We start from the raw sequence: 20,299 nt of genomic DNA, 5'->3' as shown, positions 1-20,299 counted from the left end.
ACCCAAAACAACCACCAAAGACCAAACACAAGATACATTTCAGAACAATTACCGCCATTACCCATGCCTCTGAAGGACATATATGCCAAACTACTGAGCATTGGACAAATAGCTCCTATCCCTACATTACCACTACAGCCACCATTTCCCATTTGGTATAAGCCCGAGTTGAATTGCGAGTACCATGCTGGTATTCCCGGGCATTGTTTTAAAACTTGCTATGGTTTCAGGAACAAGTTGTTGAAGCTCATCAAGATAGGATGGGTGTCGTTTGAAGACACACCCAATATCAGTTCAAATCCATTGCCTGGTCATGACAAAAGTGATAGGGGATAAAGGTTGGAAAACCTTGGTCAAGAGTCGTAAATAATCAAGAAGGCGAGATCGAAGGCGAGATCGAAGGAAACGCAAGTGGGGAAGGAAGATGAAGCATTGCCTCGGTTGACTTTCCACACACTAGAAGAAGTTTTAGAACGGGTTGACCCAAGAACTTCTCGTAGTTTTTAAAATGTAAAACAACTTTATTTGCCTTAGCATGCTTTTGTCTTTGCTTTTATTTTCTCTAGTAAGCATTCAGAGCTCATTTTATCAACCAGATTTTTGTGTTTATCTTTGAGCCTACCTTTTCCTTTTCTTTAAATAAATGATGAGATTATGCACTTTTGGAACAAGTTGAGTGGTTACAAACAAAGTATCATAAAATGGTTTAATATGAAATTTAAGAAAAGCTACCCTTGAAATACAACCTCACCTCTGGATAACATAATGAATTGATACATCACCTGTAAATTTTCTTTCAAGATAAAAATAGAGTTTATCAATCCTAAACAATGTGCATTTTTGAAAAAATACATCATTTGTCCTTTCACTCTCTAAAGAGTTTTTTGGTTGGTGGTTTTGTTTTGAGTCGGAATGGATTTCTTCTTTATATAAAAGCCCAGACTAATATCGCACCCCTACACTGGGGGCAAGACGAGATGTTTTATGAAAATTTTTACGAAAGCCTATAGATTTGAAAACCAAGCTAAAGCATTTGACAAAAGCATGACAAAGAGGCAAATACAAGTCATACATTTTGAGAAAAGGACTACTTGAAGAAAGTCAAAGACTTCTTCTCCAAGAATATAATAGGGGCACGAGAGATAAATCTAGCATAGGACTTCGAAAGCAAGTTCATGTTAAGAGGGAGTCTCATGAACTAGAAGAAGAGGTTGGGACCTATGTTTCAAAACCAGGTATAAATGCATGCATTGCATCTAATCATAAATCATTGCATATATGTTTTTTTGGATCGTTACAGGAGGAGATCTTAACGCATTCCAACAAGATTATGGACGAAGAAAGAATCATTGAGTTGATTCTAGAACAACAAGAAGAGAAGATAATGGTTTTCAAACCCTGCCAGCAGGAAGAACGACATCGATAGCATTTGGTAAAAAGGAATCGCCAAATGGGATTCCAAGTTGTTGAGATCGACAGAAGGGATCTCGTATTTCGATGGAGGTCGCCAGAAGGGACCTCAAATTTCAGCTTTGGTATAAAAGGAATCGCCAGATGGGATTCCAAGTTGTTTGGCTAAAGGAGATCGCCAGAAGGGATCTCATATTTCAATGAAGGTCGCTAGAAGGGACCTAATATTTCAGCTTTGAATAAACGGAATCGCCAGATGGGATTCCAAGTTATTTGAGATCGCCAGAAGGGATCTCGTACTTCGACATTCATCAAGGAAGGTCGCCAGAAGGGACCTCATATTGAAACCATTTCTTAGAAAAGCATGGAGTTTAATAAGATTTCTTCCCCCTGGGTAGGTCACCCATACAATGAGACCATCATTATTTTTCTGGGTAGGTCACCCATACAATGAGACCATCATTTTTCTTGGGTCGGTCACCCATACAATGAGACCAGCATTTTCTTGGGTTCGTCACCCATACAATGAGACCAATATTTTTCTTGGGTTCGTCACCCATACAATGAGACTATCATTTTTCTCGGGTTCGTCACCCATACAATAAGACCACTCTTCCTTTTTCCTTGGGCAGGTCACCCATCACAATGAGACCATATTTCTCTGGGTAGGTCACCCATTACAATGAGACCGCACTTCACATTTTTCCTTGGGCAGGTCACCCATCACAATAAGACCATACTTTTCTGGGTAGGTCACCCATAAGAATGAGACCATTCTCCATTTTTTGTTTTATCTGGGTAGGTCACCATAAGAATGAGGCCATTCCTTCCCCTGGGTAGGTCACCCAAAGAATGAGACCACTCTTCCTTTTTCTGGGTAGGTCACCCATCACAATGAGACCATATTTTCTGGGTAGGTCACCCATAAAAATGAGACCATTCTCCATTTTTGTTTATCTGGGTAGGTCACCCATAAGAATGAGGGCCATTCCTTCCCTGGGTAGGTCACCCATAAGAATGAGGCCATTCCTTCCCCTGGGTAGGTCACCCAAAGAATGAGACCACTCTTCCCTTTTTCTGGGTAGGTCACCCATCACAATGAGACCATATTTTCTGGGTAGGTCACCCATAAGAATGAGACCATTCTCCATTTTTTTTTATCTGGGTAGGTCACCCATAAGAATGAGGCCATTTCTTTCCCCTGGGTAGGTCACCCAAAGAATGAGACCACTCTTTCTCTTTTCCACTCGGGCAGGTCACCCATCATAATGAGACCACATACACATTTTTTTTGTATTGATTATGAGTAAAGGAATCGCCGGTTGGGATTCCAAGTTAAAGGAGATCACCAGATGGGATCTCGGATGGATTTCCATATTGATCAAACTAAAGTAAGAATTCAGAGGATCGCTGGATAAGGATCTCGAGATGACTAAGTTTTGATCATAGTTTTTGGGCTAAGGAGGATTGTTGTAAAAGACAAAGTTTCAGGTCAATCAAGCTTCGGCCAGATCAGTTTCGGGAGTTCCGTTTTGGGTTTATCTTTATAACACTTACTGCGCAAAACCCATGCTCCGTAAGTATTATAAAGAGGGGGCATCTGTTGTAACCCATTTTTGGGTCCCCCTGAAAAAAATAAAATAAATAGCCAAAAGAGGCAGAAGCGCCCGAAAAAGTCAGAAAATTGGTCAAGGAATTTAAAAATACAAGGATTAAATTTTTGACAGTATATTCTTGAAGGATGAAAGCCCTATTGAGAAGGAAAATTTGAATTTTAGGGAGAAAAGCCCAAATTTGGATTTTTATGGGCTTAATTGGATTTTTATGGACTTAATTGGATTTTTATTTGAATTTATAGAAGATTTGATTCCAAGAAAATTGATTTTTAAGTCAATTTGGGCTTTAATTTGGAGAAATTTAAGTTCTGGGACCAAAATATATTTTTTAGGAATTTATTGGGTCAAATCAGGGGCTTAATTGCATAAATATTTGAAGTTTAAGGCCAATTAGGGATTTAAATAAGAAAAATCCGAAACCAGGGACCAAATTGGAAAGAGGCGCGTAAATGGAGGGGCTGCAATTATTCGGTTCAGGGGCCTAATTGAAGAAATTGGAAGTTTATTTGATCAATTAGGGGCTCAATTGCATAAATCAGAGGCCAAGGACCAAAGTGAAAAAGGCGGCCAACAAGAGGGGCGGGGACCGAATTTGGGGGACTGATTTGAAGTTTAACCATTTAAATGAAACGGCGCGTTTTACCCAAAACGACGCCGTTTCATATATTAAAAAAAAAAAAAAAAAAAAAAAAGAGGAAGATCAGAACGGTGTCGTTTTGAACGACACTGTTCATCTTCCTCCTTCCCCCCGTTTAACAGAACAGAAGAAGAGAAAAATTCGAAAATCTTCCCGCGCCTCTCTCTCTCCTCGCCCCCACCACCTTTAGATATTGGCCGACCAGCCGTTACACCCCATGGCCCCCCACGGTTCTGCCCCTATAAATAGAGAAGAAAAAAAAAAAGAAAAAGGAGGAGACCCCGAGAGGAATAGAGAGAGAGAGAGACCCGAAGGGAGGAGAGAGAGAGAAAACCGCCTGAACCGCCGTCCGTAAGCCAAGCTGCCACCGTCTCCGCAGCAGCACCGCCACCAAGCCGTCGTCTCCGCCGTGCCAGGTACGCTTCCCTCCCCCCTGCACATTTTTTTTCTTTTTGTTTCTTAATTTTCGTCTCCTGCATGCAGAGGCGTTCTGCATGCAGGGGACGAGGGGGGGAAATAATTCCCCCCCTGCGTTTTTTAATTCCTCTGGGCCAGATGTTGTCTGGCCCAGAATTATGTGGACCGGGCCAGAGAGATCTGGCCCGGTCCGGCGGTCTGGGCCGGGTCCGGCCCAGACCGAGGTTAATTATTTTTTGGGCCGAGTTCGCCCAGTACTTTGGGCCGAGGTCAGCCCGGTACTTGTTGGGCCGAGATCGGCCCAACGACTGTGGGCTGGGTCCGGCCCAGTTTAGTTTGGGTCGGCCCAGCCCTTTTAATATATAAATATATTATTATTATTATTATTATTATTATTATTATTATTATTATTATTATTATTATTATTATGTGTATATATGTTATATATATAAAAAATGTATTTATATATATATAAAAATATTTCGAAAAAAAATAAAAATAAAAATGTTGTTGATTTTTCTGCCTATTTTTATCAAAATGGTTTAATTTTGGTTTGTATTTTTATACTGTAAAGATACAAAACCAGTGTTATAAATACCCGGTTTTCGTCAAAACATCAAAGATTTTCAGAATAAAAATGTTTTTGCTTTCAAAAAATTTCTAAAAATTCCCTAAAAAATATTATTGATTTTTCTGCATATTGTTTTTAAAAGCGGATTAATATTGGGTTGTATTTTTATACCGTAAGGATACAAGCTCAATATTAAATACCCGATTTTCGTCAAAGCATAAAAAAAAATAATATTTTCCAAAAATTGTTTTTTGTTTTAAAAACACGGCCTAGTCTCTCCAATATATATATATAAAATATTATAAGATTATTTTCACACAACAAAGAAAATTTTCAAAACAATATATGTATTAGCATGCATTTTGGCTTTAATAACCAGTTTATTCAAGCCATGAGAACTAGGCCAATATTTCAAAAATTCTAAAAAATCTTTTTGTCTTATTTTAGTATTTGGGATTACGAATTTATACGTAAAACGTATTCCTAAGTATTATTAATAAAATTTTGGTATGGACGTTAGAACGGTTAGGATTTTTACCCGATAAGATAAAAGACCTTCTTACTGAGGAGGATTTTTCTTGAACCATAGACAGATCAACGACTAGGAAAACACGACAACACTTTAGTTTTTATCAGACAATAAAACAATGCAGCTTACCTTAGGTAGGGCGTATTTGGGGTGCTAATACCTTCCCTTTACGCAACCAGTCTCCGTACCCGATCTCTGAGACCAGTTAGGTTCCTAGTGACCAAAATACTAGGTGGCGACTCCAAAGAACCAAAAAAAAAAAAAAAAAAATTTCGCCAGTCGAACTCGCAATTGATGAATTGAGATTTTTTGGGGGTGCGACAAAGGTTATCGTCAAGTCCCAGAGGGCTTGAAGGAATGGTTAGTCATGCGTTCCATTAAATTTGGGGAGATGTTAAAAGAGGAGTCGGGGAATGTTAACCCACAATTATCGTTGACATTTTTGTTGCCTGCTGAGACGGAGAAGATTCAGTTTTTGAGTGGTTTTGCAGAGTTTCATCAAACGATCATTATTTGGCACATCGCTACAGAGCTCTGCTATGGCCTAGATCATGACTATTTCATCCAAAAAGAAAACAGACAATACGAAACTGCTGTATTGAACTGGAAAATGAGCAAGAGCATCTCCAGATATATGATGTATCTCCTCGCCATTTCACCTGAAACGTTTCCATCCATAGGGGCAATTGGTCAGATCAACTTTAACCGCACTTGTGACGAGGGCAGGAAAGAAATAATTGCATTATTTGATAAAGACGGCAACCAGAGAGACAGAAAACATAAGATTCTTATCGAGGCTTCCAAAAGGTTGTACGAGCGGCACAAAGATTCAATTACCGGTGTACATCAAATAAAGCAACAACTGAGCGGATCCCTTTTACCCTTGGGGTGCGTGGTTGCTAAAGAGCTGATAGAGAGCATGCGGGATAGGCCTGAAGAAGAGGTGAGCACCTGTATATCTGTTTAATCTTTTTTTCATTTTAGTTTCCCTTATTTCCTTTTTCTTTTTTTGTAATTTATTATTTCTTTCCGTACATGCTGTCAGCGCATGGAGAGAAAATGGGAGTTAATTGCCATTTGCTGGTTTGAATTTCTATACCATGCCGGAAGACAAAGCAGGGGAAATCAGCACGCACAACAACTCGGACAAGGCGGAGAGTTTCTCACTCATATATGGCTTCTCCACGAGGAGCTGACGCTTCTCGATTATTCCCCTACACCTAGTTAAGATGACGAGGAGTCCATTTAAAACTACCCTTAATGTGTTTTTATTTATTCATTTAAATGTTATAATATTTTGGTTAAAAACGACCAATAAAATCCATTCCTAAAATAGATGATTATGTTGAAATTGCTAAAAAAAAGACATAATTCATATTTGAAAATTGGGTTTTGGATCCGCATGATAGGATAAAATGGATATTGGACCAGCTTCGTTATTTTTCTTTATATCTATTTCGGGTATTTTAAAAACCCAGCCCGGCCCAATTTCAGCTTTTTTTTCTTTTCTTTTCTCTGGACCTGTCCCCGAAAAAGGTAATGAACAGTAAAAAACAATTTTGCAACTAATCCAAAGTTTTGATTAATTAAACTAATCCAAAGTTTAATTAAATCCTTAAACGTTCAATTTATATTGTCTTGGCCCGAATTTTAAATTATTCTTCATTCTTTTATTTTTTTATTATTTTTATAAATAAATAAATAAAATAACTTAAGATAAAATAGAATAAAAAATTAGGTTATGATAGTTGTCCCCTCTTTATAATATTTATGATGCAAAGACATTAAAAATTTTTGTTTTCTTATGGCTTTGCATTAGTAAATTTATAAGGAAAAGTAGATACAAAAAAGAATTTTGATAATTTTTTAGAGTCTTGAAAACTTTTTAAAACAGTAGATTGACAGACGATCTTCACAAAGAAATGTTGAAATTGAAAAATTAGTCATTTGAAAGGCGGCCTACCTTGTCGAGGAAAAAAATCAAAAAAGTTTTTTTTTTAATGGTTTAAATGTTCTAGAAGACCAGCTTGATGGTGTGAAAAATACGAGGAGTTTTTGGAACTGGTCTAATTGTTCTAGGCGGCATATCTGATGTTGAAAACTACGAGGATTTTTCAAAAGTAATTGTTTCAGGTGACCTGGCCGATTTGTGTGAAAAATACGAGAATTTTTTTAAAATAACCTAATTGTTCCAAGCGACCTGCCTAATGGTGGAAAATACAAGGAGTTTTTCAAAAGTGGTCTAATTGTTCTAGACAACATGTCTGATGGTGTGAAAAATACGAGGATTTTCCAAAAGTGGCTTAATTGTTCCAGACGGCCTGCCCGATGGTGAAAAATACAAGGATTTTTTAAAGGTGACTTAATTGTTCCATACGGCTTGCCTGATGGTGAAAAATACAAGGATTTTTCAAAAGTGGTTTCATTGTAATGGGTGACCTACCTAAATAGAAAAATATAAGGATTCTTTGACATAGTCTCATTATAATGGGTTACCAGCCCATGTGGGAGAATACGAGGAATTTTGAAATGGTCTTATTGTAATGGGTTACCTGCTCAAGTGAAAAAATACAAGGATTTTTCAAAATGATCTCATTGTAATGGGTTACCTGTTCAAATGGAAAAATACGAGCATTTTTTGAAAATGATCTCATTGTAATGGATTACTTGTCTAAGTGAAAAAATACAAAGATTTTTTGAAATTGTTTCATTGTAATGGGTGACCTACTTAAGTAGAAAAATACAAGGATTTTTCAAAAATTATCTCATTATAATGGGTTACCTGCCGAAAGATACAATGATTTTTTAAAAGTTGTTTCATTGTAATTGGTAACGTAGCCAAGTGGAAAAATACAATGATTTTTCAAGATGATCTCATTGTAATAGATAACCTACTTAGGTGGAAAAATATGAGGATTTTTTAAAAAATGGTCTCATTATAATGGGTGACCTACCCAAGTGGAAAAATAAGGAGATTTTTTAAAAAATGATCTTATTATAATGGGTGACCTATTCAGGTTGCCAAAATACAAGGATTTTTCAGATGGCTTAATTCCCATGGAAGGCTTGCCCAGGTTAAAAATTTCAAAGTAAAAAATTTTCAAAAGCATTTTCAATTCTTAGCCATTTCAAGGTAGCCTTCCTTTTGATGGATCCCGCCAAGAATTTCTCTTGCAAAACACATTGTTTAATATTTCAAAGTTAGATGATATGCATGTATTTTTATCTAATTTGAAATATAGGCCCTCCTTTCTTCTCAATCTTCTCATTGCTTGATTGATGAGGTCTTGCTATTTCTGATTTTAAGTCATCTTTATTAATTGGCTTTCAGTCTGCTTGAGCTTGCTTTTATAGGTCTTTTCTTGAATATTTGTAATTTTACCCATCTCAGTCTTTATGGTAACCATTGTGACCTATTTACTCGCTGGAAATTCTTTGTTTTGTTGATCAATTTGAGAAGATCATTCATTAATTTCTTGTCTCACTGCCAATAACATTCAGTGTAACTTGTTGAAAAGACCAAGTTACCTTTTGTAAGCAAAAATGCCCTTTTTCTCGTTGTAGGAAATTTCCTTTCCTCTTTTTCTATTACCCAAAGAGATCAAGTCCCTTTCTAAACATAATATTGCCTCCTTGTACAGGTCATTGTCTCCTAAGTGTACTCTATTAGCGACTTAGATAAATGATAGTTTTGAGTAAACCTTTTTTCATTTCTCCTTTTTGGTTTTGGTGAACGAATCTTTGTCTGGAATGAATCTTGAGCTTGCATTTTGAAAAAAAAATTATTTTGATGTGAGTTTAAAACACTTTGCTTTTAAAATCTTGCAACTCCTCAGTTTTTTTTTTTTTTTTTGGAAAGGAGATGATTTATTATTATGTTGGCGATATTGTCATTGGTGAAGGTACATCGTGAGGTAACCTTCTGCTTTATGTAGGTTCCAAAGTGGATGGCTCAAGAAACATTTGTCTCTTTTTTGAACACTTATATTATCAACATGAATAATAATGAGTATGTTCTCGATGTCATGACTACTATAAAAAAGTATTATTTGTATTTTGAGAATATTGTTACCCATTTTTTGGATCTCCACATAAAAATAGAAAATAAATAAATAATTTATATATTTAAAAGAAAACCAAAACGTAATAGCAAAGAGAAGAGGATGCTAGAGTGCCCAGAAAATGACTAAGAATTTTTGAGGTTCGAAAAATACAAAAATTAAAAATTTGACAATATATCGTTGACTAATCAGAGCATTTTTGACAAGGAAAATTTAATTTGAGGAAGAAATGTCCAAAATTTGATGTTTATAGACTCAATTAAATTTATTTGAAGGTTTAATTGAATTTATGAAGGGTTTGACAACAAGAAACATTGTTTTTTTAAGTTAATTTGAGCTTTTATTGGAAAAATTAAAGTTCTTGGGTCAAATTACAATTCTTAAGAGTTGATTTGGTCAAATCAAGGTCTTAATTGCATAGATATTGAAGTTTGATGGCCAATTAGGGACTTGGATGAATAAATCTGAAACCAAGGACCAAACTGGAAAAGGCGCATAAATAGAAGAACTGAAATTGTCGAATTAAGGGCCAAATTGAAGAAATTAAAAGTCTATTGATCAATTAAGGATCAAATTGCATAAATTCGAGAGTAAGGACCAAAGTGAAAAAGGCAAATAACTTTAGGGCTAACATTCGAATTTGGCAATGATGCATTTGAATTGATTCTTAAAATTAAAATTGCAATTAAGGACTTGTTTGAATAAATCACAAATTGAGGACTGATTTGAAAATCGATAAGTTTTGGAGCCATTTCTTTTTAAATAAAACGACGTGTTTTTGGCAAAATAGCGTCATTTCATGCACTATTAAAAAGAAAAGAAAAGAAAAGCACGAGACGATGCCATTTTGAACAGTATCGTGCTTTTTTTTCCCCTAGACACACATAGGTAGGGGAAGAAGAAGTTTCTCTCCCCTGTAACGCTTCCCCCCTAACTTGCCCAAACCCCAACATAACCCACACCTGTAGCCTACAATTAGATAAAAAAAAAAAAATCAGAGGGGACAAGCCCTGTGGGTAGTCCTGGGGTAGCTGCCTTGTAGCCACCCTACCCTTGTGTCATGACTAGACAGGGGTAGTAGCTCTCTTTCCCCTGTTTTCCCCTTATAAATACTAGGGGAGAGGGAGACAAAAGGAGGGGGGAAGAAAAAACTTTTGGGAGAAAAGTGGAAATTGAGGGGGAAGATTGTTTAGGACCGAGGAGGAGTTTTTGAGAGATGTCGTAACCCATTTTTGGGTCCCCGCATAAGAAAAGAGAATAATAAAAATTAAAAAAAAAAAATGGTTGAGGAGGTTCAAAGATATAAATGTCAAAATTTGGCAGTATATCATTGACTAGTAAGAGCCCTATTGATTAAGGAAATTTTATTTGAGGAAGAAAAGTACAAAATCAGATGTTTATGGACTCAATTAAATTTTATTGAAGGTTTAATTGAATTATTGGAGGGTTTGATTGCAAGAAAATTTGATTTTTAAGTCAATTTGGGTTTTAATTGGAAGAAATTGAAGTTTTGGGGTCAAATTATATATTTTTAAAGTTGATTGGGTCAAATCAGGGGCTTAATTGCATACATATTGAAGTCTGGTGGCCAATTAAAGACTTAATCGCAGAAATCCAAAACCAAGGACTACAATGAAAAAGGCGCGCAAATTGAAGGGCTGAACTGAAATTGATGCATTTTTGGCGCCATTTTCCTTTTAAATGAAACGGCGCGTTTTGGGCAAAACGGCGCCGTTTCATGTAATGTTAAAAAAAAAAAAAAAAAAGAGGCTTACGGTGCCGTTTTGAACGGCACCATAAGTTCTTCTTCTTCCCCTGCACACGCAGGGAACAGAGGAAGAAGAAGAAATGCTCCCCTGCCTTTCGGTCCTCTCCCTCTCTCCTAAAACCAGAAAAGTCGGCCACGACCCATGCCTACACAGACCCTGCCACACGCCACCATGATGAAAAGTCAGGCGCCGAAAGCTGCGAGTGATCTCCGGCTCACCTTACCCTGCACCATGGCAGGGGTAAGGTGGCCCTTCCCTCCTCTGCCTATAAATACCAGAGGAGGGAGTGCAAATGGAGAGGGGAGAGAAGAGGGGAAAGCTGTGAATGTTTGTTGGAGAAACCGAAAGAGAAAAAGGAAGGAAAAGGGAGAGAAGCTGTGATTGATTTTTTGAAAACACCGAGAGAGAGAACCGAGAAGTTTTTTTGAAAGAAACCGAAAGAGAGAAAGACTAAGGAGAGAAGGGAAAACTGGGAACCACCTGAGAGGAGTGTTACAGAGGGAAGAAGGGAAGAAGAGTGGGGGGAAAGCTGTGAACGTTTTGAAGGGAAACCAAGAGAGAGAACGTTGGGTTTTGTCTGAGAAACCGAAAGAGAGAAAGAAAAGGAAAAAAGTGAGCAAGCTGGGAAGGAGTTTTGGGAACGGCAGAGGAGAGAAAATGAGAAACTGAAGAAGGAGAACAGAAAGTGACAGAGGAAGAAATACCGGAGAAGAAGTGCAACAGCAGCTGCCACCGCCATCCTGCATCATCGACACTGCCATCGCCACCGCAGAACCAGAGAAGAAGAAGAGGAGCAGAACAGAGAGAGGGAACAACGGAAAAAAAACTGAGAGGAAAGTAACTGAGAAGGGAAACAGAGGAGACAGTAGCCGACTATTCCACCACCTCTGCCGCCCCCGCTGCCGCCAGCGTCGCCACCGCTCCAGGTAATCGTCTTCCCCCCACTGCCTTTCGTTTGTATATTCCCTGCTGTTTTCATTTTTTGCATGCAGAACGTGAATCACGTTCTGCAGCAAAAAATGAAAATAATTCGGTAGTTACTGGGCACAGTAACTACCTTATTATTTGCTGGTTACTGTGTTGCTGAACACAGTAACCAGCCTTTCGGCTGGTGGGCTGGAACATCAGCCCAGCCCACGCGGCTGGGTTGGGTCCAGCCCACAGTATTTGGGCCGGGTCAGGCCCAGCCCAGGATGGTTGGGCCAGATCCGGCCCAATTATTTTTTATTTTTTATTATTTTTTTTAAAATTAAAAAAAGAAAGAAAAAGAAGAGAGATTTTTTTCAAAAAAAATATAGTTGTTTGTAATTTTACAAGTTTCCCGTGTATTTCTTATTAATATCAAGCAGCATTTTTGTTGCTAAAAATACAAAAATCCGATGTTAAAATACACGGTTTTCGTCAAAACTTTCAAAAATACAAAATACAAAAAAAAAAAAAAATTTTGGTGCATACGGCCAAGTGTCTCCAAGCTAAAAAATCATGTTGTGTTTTTATATACATCAAAAATCAATATTTAGCATGCATTTTGGCTTTAATAACCAGTTTATTAAAGTCAAGAGAACATTGGCCAAAATTTCAAAAACAAACAAAAATTTTATTTTGTTTAGCTCTGAGTATCCGGGGCATGACATTACACGTAATGCGTATTTCAGATATTTAATTTCTTTTTTCGGACAATATAATCCGGGGTATGACATTACACGTAATGCATATTCTGAACAATAAGAAACCAAAACATGACTTAGATTTTATTAGACAAAACAATGCAGCCTACCTTAGGTAGGGCGTAGTTGGTGTGCTAACACCTTCCCTTTACGCAACCAGTCTCCGTACCTGATCTCTAAAGACCAGTAAGGGTTCCTAGTAACCAAAATACTAGGTGGCGACTCCCGGTCATTTTTTTACTACTTAGAGACAAAGAATTTCTTGTCTCACCTTGTTTTCCACAATAGATAGATAAACATCAACACCATCTTGAAGGGTTGGTGGTGGGCGATCGCCGTAGCGTTGTACACGTGCGACAACATGGCGACTCCACTGGGGAGGCTTGTGGACTAAGCATTTTTTTGTCTGATTTTTTATTTTGTTTGTGTTTGTCGTTAAGATGATTATTTTTATTTACATGCTTTAATTTCTGTACATATTTTATTCATATATTGTATTGACCTGTTTCATGCATCATTCTTTTTTTGGAGAGTTTGTATTGCAAACTTTAGGTTAAGTGGGGGACTAACAACTTACCTTATGACTTTTAGTCAAGGTTTAAGTTTGTGTAAACCCCAACTCTTCGCTGAGTGCTTAGACTGATAATGGTTGGTACATGTGCCATCCCATTACCTGTTGTTCCCCCATATTGCCTTTACGAGGGCGATCACTGGGACAGCAAGAGACCCTTTTAGAGACTGAATAGCCAACCTACCCTTGTCAAGCATAAAAGAATTAGAACTGGTCTTTAGGGTGTATGCTCCACAGTACATGTTTTGCATAATACATAAACCTAATCATAAAACATATTGGTTTTCAGGTCTTTTAAAACGATAAGATGGCCAACATTACCAAATTTACTACTGTGGAATATGGGCAGATTTCTGAATTGTCACAACTATCAGAGGGAGGTGTCTCTAGATGTAATGCAAGGAATCTTCCAGTAGTCAAAGACCTGAATGGCATGATAAATGAGATGAAGAGAATCTTGGTTCATAGTCAGAACATTGATGAGGCAGCATTTTCCGAGAAGTATGGGCGACTTCTAGAAATTACAAAGATAGAAGTATTGAACCCAGCAATCAAAGCCTTGATTAACTCTTGGGATCCTGATTACAGATGTTTTTCCTTTGGAAATGTGGATTTGTGTCCCACTGTAGAGGAGTATGGAATGTTGATGGAGTTTCCCAAACACTTGCACAGGGTTTACTTCCCTTTGAGAAATGACAAGATAATCCCTGAATTGTCAAAATTACTGAAAATTCCGTATTTGAGCAGATTTTTAGAGAAGAATGCCAGCGGTTTAAAGTGGAAATTTCTGGAGGTTGAACTAGAAAGAAAAAAATCGCAATATGGATCGATGCTTGAAAGAGACAGGTTAATTTCTCTAGGGATATATGGTCTCGTGTTATTTCCAAGCTTAACAGGAGTTATAAGTCTAGAAGCTGCTGCTGCATTTGTGGAATATGAAAATACTCATGTCAACCCTGTAACTGCCATCTTAACTGAGACGTTCCTGACCCTCAACCATTTCAGAAAGACTGGGAAAGGCGCAATGAGATGTTGTACTCAGTTATTATATATCTGGATGGTAAGCCATATTGAAACCAAAAGGTCGATCTTTAATAATTTTTGGTGGACTCGCTGAATTTTCCGGGTTTTTCAAGGATCAATCCGCGCTAGAAGTTCTTGCAACTATTAAATAAGATTGGAGCCACTTGACTTTAATTCAAAAGGAGTCTGAAAGGTTAAGAGACCCCAGCTCAAGTGAAGGATATGAAAAGTGGAGGAATTCGACCCTGACTGCTGCTCCTAGTATGCCATGTTCTGAAGACGGGCCTTCACAAATTATAGAAGGGTCACTGAAAAGGAAGAAAGTCAGTAATGAGGAGGACCTTATGGGGCAATTAGAAAGGCTCCAAATAGAATTGGGAAAAAGCAAGAGAGACAAAGCAGCATTAGAAATGATGATGATGGATGGAGACAAAAGCAGAGTATTTCTAAACGAGCAGCTTGAATCTAGAGATGCGAAGATAATGATGTTGGAGCTGCAACTGGGAAAAGGAAAGGCTGTAATGGAAGAGTTTGAGAAAGAGAAGGGAGTATTGATTTTGGATTGGATGCAGAGCAGTTCTGAATTGGAAGCATTAAAGGCTGACTTCAATGACTATCAAGAGAGTGTGGAATACAATCAAGACAAATTCTTGCATGTTCAAGCAGAGTTGCTGGACCGAATCGAGAAGTATGATGAGTTAAACAAGAAATATGTGATGATAGAAAGTCAGCTAGCCGAATTGCAGTATTCCAAAAGAAAGGGGAAGGAAAAGGAGGTTGTTAAGATAGAGTTGGCAACTAAGAAAAATGAAATTAGGATGTTGAAAGCAAAACTTGACAAAGAGCGGGAAAGGGTAAAGCAGTTGACCGAAAAGTGGGAAGCGTCAGAAAAGCATAAGGAACAGATCGACACCAACAACAATACCCTGAATCGGAACAACATGTTGCTTATGGAGAAGATGGCCAAAGCAGACGAGCAAATGGATGAAGCTGCCATTCATGCACGGATTATTAGAACCAATGCTCGACGGGTGGGGAGGGACATCCTTCGTTATCGACAAAGCTTGGCTGAGACTGATGCATTCTTAGAAAAAATTGAGAATCGAGGCCTTGCTTTCCTACCAGTGGCTAGAAATAGGGATGAAGAGAAAGATTGATGTATTTTTCTTCTTTGCTTTTGTAACCTCTTTTCAAGAGATGTATTAACTAATATTATTAATGAAAAGGGCTATGACCCGTCTTTTGTAAAATATCTCTTATTTGAGTTAAGTTTACCGAAGCAACAACTTGAGCAAAACAACCCCTGATGAGGAATGTGACAAAAGGAGACCATACCCATTATGCAAGCGAAATTTTGGCCATCGATTGTTTTTTATTTAAAAAAAAAAGAAAAAAAAAGAAAAAAGAGAGATAACATTACATATGCATCATGCATCATTCTTTATCATACATTCATTTACATATTTTTCATGCACCGCTCCAGATCGTGAAACATAGGTCCCCCATCCAAGGTCCACTACACCAGGCTGAGATCAAGAATGGAGAACGAAGAGAGGGCCGCCCTAGAATCCCGCTACCAAAGTGAGCTGGAATCCGTGAAAAATGAAGTTTCCCGGATGACCAATCTGCTTGAGCAACTTCTAAGAGCCAAGAACGGGGAGGGAACGTCCACCCAACCACCGATAGGAGCATCCACAGCTCATGTCCTTGGGGTATCTCAGAACTTGGGGGCAGATTCAATAACGGAACAGCACTTTACACCTGTCATTCCTACCCAGCCCCCTCAAACTCATGTCACTGTAGATTTAACAGCGGATGGCCCTCCCGATAATAGGTCCACTGGTTTTATGAACGACGACAAGATATCCGCTTTGGAAGAAAGGTTAAGAGCAGTTGAGGGAAATGATTGGTTCGATCCCATGCGAGCTTCCGAAGTATGCTTAGTACCAAACATCATGGTGCCAAAAGATTTTAGGATACCGGAGTTTATAAAGTACACTGGATTAGAATGCCCAAACACTCACCTTCGTTCCTATTGCAACAAGATGGCTGAGGTGATCCATGATGATAAGTTGTTGATCTATTTTTTCCAAGACAGTATAGCAGGGTCTGCATTAAGCTGGTACATGAGGTTGGATAATGCCAAAATCAAGAAATGGAAGGATTTAGTGGAGGCTTTCCTTAAGCAGTACAAGTTCAACTTGAAAATTGCTCCAGACCGAACGAGCCTTATGTCAATGGAAAAGAGAAGCCAGGAGTCAGTAAGGGTTTACGCACAGAGATGGAGGGATGAGGCAACACATGTGCAACCCCCATTGATAGAGACAGAGATGGTGACTTTGTTCGCTAATACCTTCAAGGCACCTTACTACGAGCATTTAATGGGGAGCTCATCTCAGCATTTCTATGATGATGTACGCGTGGCAGAAAGAATAGAGCAAGGGATTAAAGCTGGGCGCATATCAGAGCCTTTAGAGAAGAAAGGTTTTGTTGGAAGAAAAAGGGAAGGTGACGTTAATAACTTAGAAGGCGAGTACAAGGGCAAAAAAGTAAACTACCAAAACCCACAAATCCCTACCCATCAATTCGCCAACATGAACTTTGCCAAACCTTTTAACACCAATCGAGCAAACCCCCAGCCAAACAACCAAAACAACCAAAGGCCATACACAGGATACTCTTCGGAGCAACTGCCTCCACTACCCATGCCTTTAAAAGACTTGTACGCCAAATTGCTGAGCATTGGACAGATAGCTCCGATCCTTCTACCACCAATCCAACCGCCTTTTCCCTTATGGTACAAGCCCGAATTAACTTGCGAATACCATGCTGGTAATCCAGGGCATGGAATCGAAACCTGTTATGCCTTTAAAAGGAGATTATTAGAGCTTATCAAAAGGGGGTGGGTATCGTTCGAAGACATGCCCAGCATCAATTCAAATCCATTGCCTAATCATGCCGCAAGTAATAATGGAGTAGGCATGATAGAAGTTGGGAATCAAAGCAAGGTGTTGAAGGTATCCATGAAGGAGTTGTATGGCATGTTGGTAAAATCAGGATTTCTTGAGATAAATATTGAAGGTCAATTTGAGGGAGGTGACTATTGTGAGTTCCATGGAAGAGAGGGGCATCATATTGAGAATTGCATCGAGTTTCGCAAGAAGGTGGCAAAAATGATGGCATTAGGAGAGTTGAGGATCGAGCCCGCAGAAGGCAATCATGAGGTAAGTATGATGGAAGGTCAAGATAAGATGTCAAGAGTATATAGGGTCCAACCAACAGCTAATGGGCCACCAAAGTTAATCTTGGCTAAACCTTCCCACACCAAAGGAAATCACAATGCCATGCCTTATAATTATGGTTTCGCTGCCAACATTCAAGCTTCTCTTCCTTTATTCCAAACTGAAATCAGTGGGTTAACTCGGAGTGGCCGGTGCTTTACTCCCGAAGAGTTGAGGAAGGCAAAAGGCAAAGAAGTGGTAGATCTTGACAAAGCAACAGAAGTTAATAAGCCAGTGACTGAAGAAGAGTTAAATGAATTTTTGAAGTTGATAAAGCATAGTGAATATTGCATAGTAGATCAACTAAAAAAGACTCCAGCTAGGATCTCCCTTATGTCCTTGATACTCAGCTCTGAGCCACATCGAAACGCGTTGCAAAAGGTTTTGAATGAGGCATATGTCCCTCAAGACATTGAACAGAAAACCATGGAGCATTTGGTGGGGAGAATCCATGCAACTAATTACCTGTATTTCACCACTGATGAGCTTGATGCTGAAGGTACTGGACACAACAAGCCCCTATATATTACTGTTAGGTGCAAGGACTGCCTCATAGGAAAGGTGCTTGTCGATAATGGCTCGGCCCTTAATGTGTTGCCAAAGCATATTCTGGAAGAAATGCCGATCGATGAATCTCATATGAAACCAAGTACCATGATGGCCAGAGCATATGACGGCTCACCTAGACCAATAATAGGGACTTTGGAAGTGGAGCTATATGTGGGGCCACAAATGTTCTTAGTGACATTTCAAGTTATGGATATCCACCCTTCCTATAGTATGTTGTTAGGAAGACCATGGATTCATACGGCCGGGGCGGTAACTTCATCATTACACCAGTGCCTAAAGTATATCATGAACGGGATGTTGGTGACTGTCAAAGCTGAGGAGACAGTGTCCATGATAAAAAATGTGGCCATACCTTTCATTGAGGCGGAGGATTGCAAGGATAACAATATCCATGCTTTTGAGATTGTAAACACTGACTGGGTGCCTGAAAACACAGTACTAAGAAGGCCAAGGATCTCAGAAGCAGCAAGGATGGTGGCTCAATGCCTCTTGGAACGAGGGATCCCCTTTCAGTATAATCCTATCACTGAGATACCAAAAAGGGCAAACCCGATAAAGATGAAAGGTGCTGATCAAAGATTTGGGTTGGGGTATAAACCTAAAAAAGAGGATCATCGGTGGGCTGCCAGTCGGAGAAGGGAAAGAAGAATGGCCAGGATTGAAGGAAGAGAGCCTGAAGAAGAAAAGTTGGAAATCCCTCCCCTTAGAGTGACATTCCCGAAGGCTGCATATGTAATGCAACCCAATGAAGGAGTAGAAAGCCTTGGTCAAGAACTGTCAAATATAAGCATAAACACCTTGGAGGAGGATAACATGGAAGGAGGTGACATGAAGATGGTAGCGGGAGAGGAAGATGAAGCCCTGCCACAACTGACTATCCACACCATGGAAGAAGTCTCAACTGAGACCTTCGTGCGAAAGCTGGCCGAGGGCGAGAAGTTCCAAAACTGGGTGACTCAAGAAGCTCCAGTAGTGTTTAAAATGTAAACCAACTTTGTTTGCTTTAACATGCTTTTGTCGTTGCTTTTGTTTGCTTTATTATCCCTAATTGACAGTCAAGGCTCAGGATGTCAATTAGATTTTGTTGTTTGTCATTGAGCCCACCTTTTGTTAATGAGATCATGCATTATTTCCAAATTTATCTCTCTTTACTTGTGCATTTACACCAAACACTTTCCGCTTTCAGGAAACCCTGAAAGCGGATCTTCCACAAACATCACATACACTTAGCATCAAAAGAATGAATGGCCAAACTTTAACGAACATGGTTATCACCATGGAAGAAGAAGAATGGGATGAAAGCAATGTTAAGGAATTTTACGAAAGTTAGTAGAGCAACATGAACAAACCTGGGAACCAGCTACAGAAGAGCTAGAAACCATAAAACGTGGGTAATGATCAGATTAAAAAAGAGTTGAAAATAGGGACCTTAATCACTCCTGATGAAGAGAGAAAAATAATAGCCCTATTACAAGAATATGCAGATGTTTTTGCTTGGTCTTACGAAGGATTATGCCTGGTTTGGATAGAAATATCATCGTGCACAAGAATACCGCTCTAGGAAGGTTGTAAGCCAGTCAAGCAGAAGTTGAGGAGAGCCCACCCGGATATTTGGATCAAGGTTAAGACAGAACTCGAAAAACAGTGGAATGCAGGCTTTCTAGAAGTAGTCAAATATCCACAATGGGTATCCAACATTGTTGTTGTACCAAAGAAAGAAGGAAAGATTAAAGTTTGTGTGGACTTCCGAAATTTGAACAAAGCTAGCCCCAAAGATGATTTTCCTCTGCCACATATAGATGTTTTAGTGGACAATGTTGCACGTAGTTCCACGTATTCCTTTATGGATGGTTTCTCAGGATACAATCAGATAAAGATGGCTCTAGAAGATAAGGCAAAAATGACTTTTTGTTACCCATGGGGAACCTATTGTTACAAGGTTATGCCATTTGGTCTAAAGAATGCAGGAAGCCACCTATCAGAGAGCCATGGTGACTCTGTTCCATGATATGATGCATAAAGAGATTTGAGGTGTATGGTAGATTGACATGATTGCTAGTTCCAAGAAGGGAGAAGATCATGTAAAGGTTCTAAGGAAGTTATTTGAGCATTTGAGGAAGTACGAAACTAAAGCTCAACCCTGCAAAATGTTCATTTGGAGTTAAATCTGGAAAGCT

General features: G+C 38.8%; 1 protein-coding gene across 1 annotated transcript in view; it reads left to right on the top strand.

Moving 5' to 3' along the window:
* The first annotated feature begins 15,809 nt into the window (after positions 1 to 15,809).
* Positions 15,810 to 20,299, top strand: part of LOC140954351 (uncharacterized) — a 6,642-nt gene continuing 2,152 nt past the window's right edge. The window contains exons 1-6 of the mRNA XM_073403680.1: positions 15,810 to 15,852; positions 15,919 to 16,205; positions 16,461 to 17,818; positions 17,903 to 19,091; positions 19,309 to 19,447; positions 19,778 to 20,113. Coding sequence (XP_073259781.1) covers positions 15,810 to 15,852; positions 15,919 to 16,205; positions 16,461 to 17,818; positions 17,903 to 19,091; positions 19,309 to 19,447; positions 19,778 to 20,113 — 3,352 coding nt within the window. The remainder of the gene's footprint in view (positions 15,853 to 15,918; positions 16,206 to 16,460; positions 17,819 to 17,902; positions 19,092 to 19,308; positions 19,448 to 19,777; positions 20,114 to 20,299) is intronic.

Source organism: Populus alba, chromosome 12 (genome assembly GCF_005239225.2).
Source record: "Populus alba chromosome 12, ASM523922v2, whole genome shotgun sequence".
NCBI classification, from domain to species: Eukaryota; Viridiplantae; Streptophyta; class Magnoliopsida; order Malpighiales; family Salicaceae; genus Populus; species Populus alba.
This window is presented reverse-complemented; position numbering and strand designations above follow the sequence as displayed.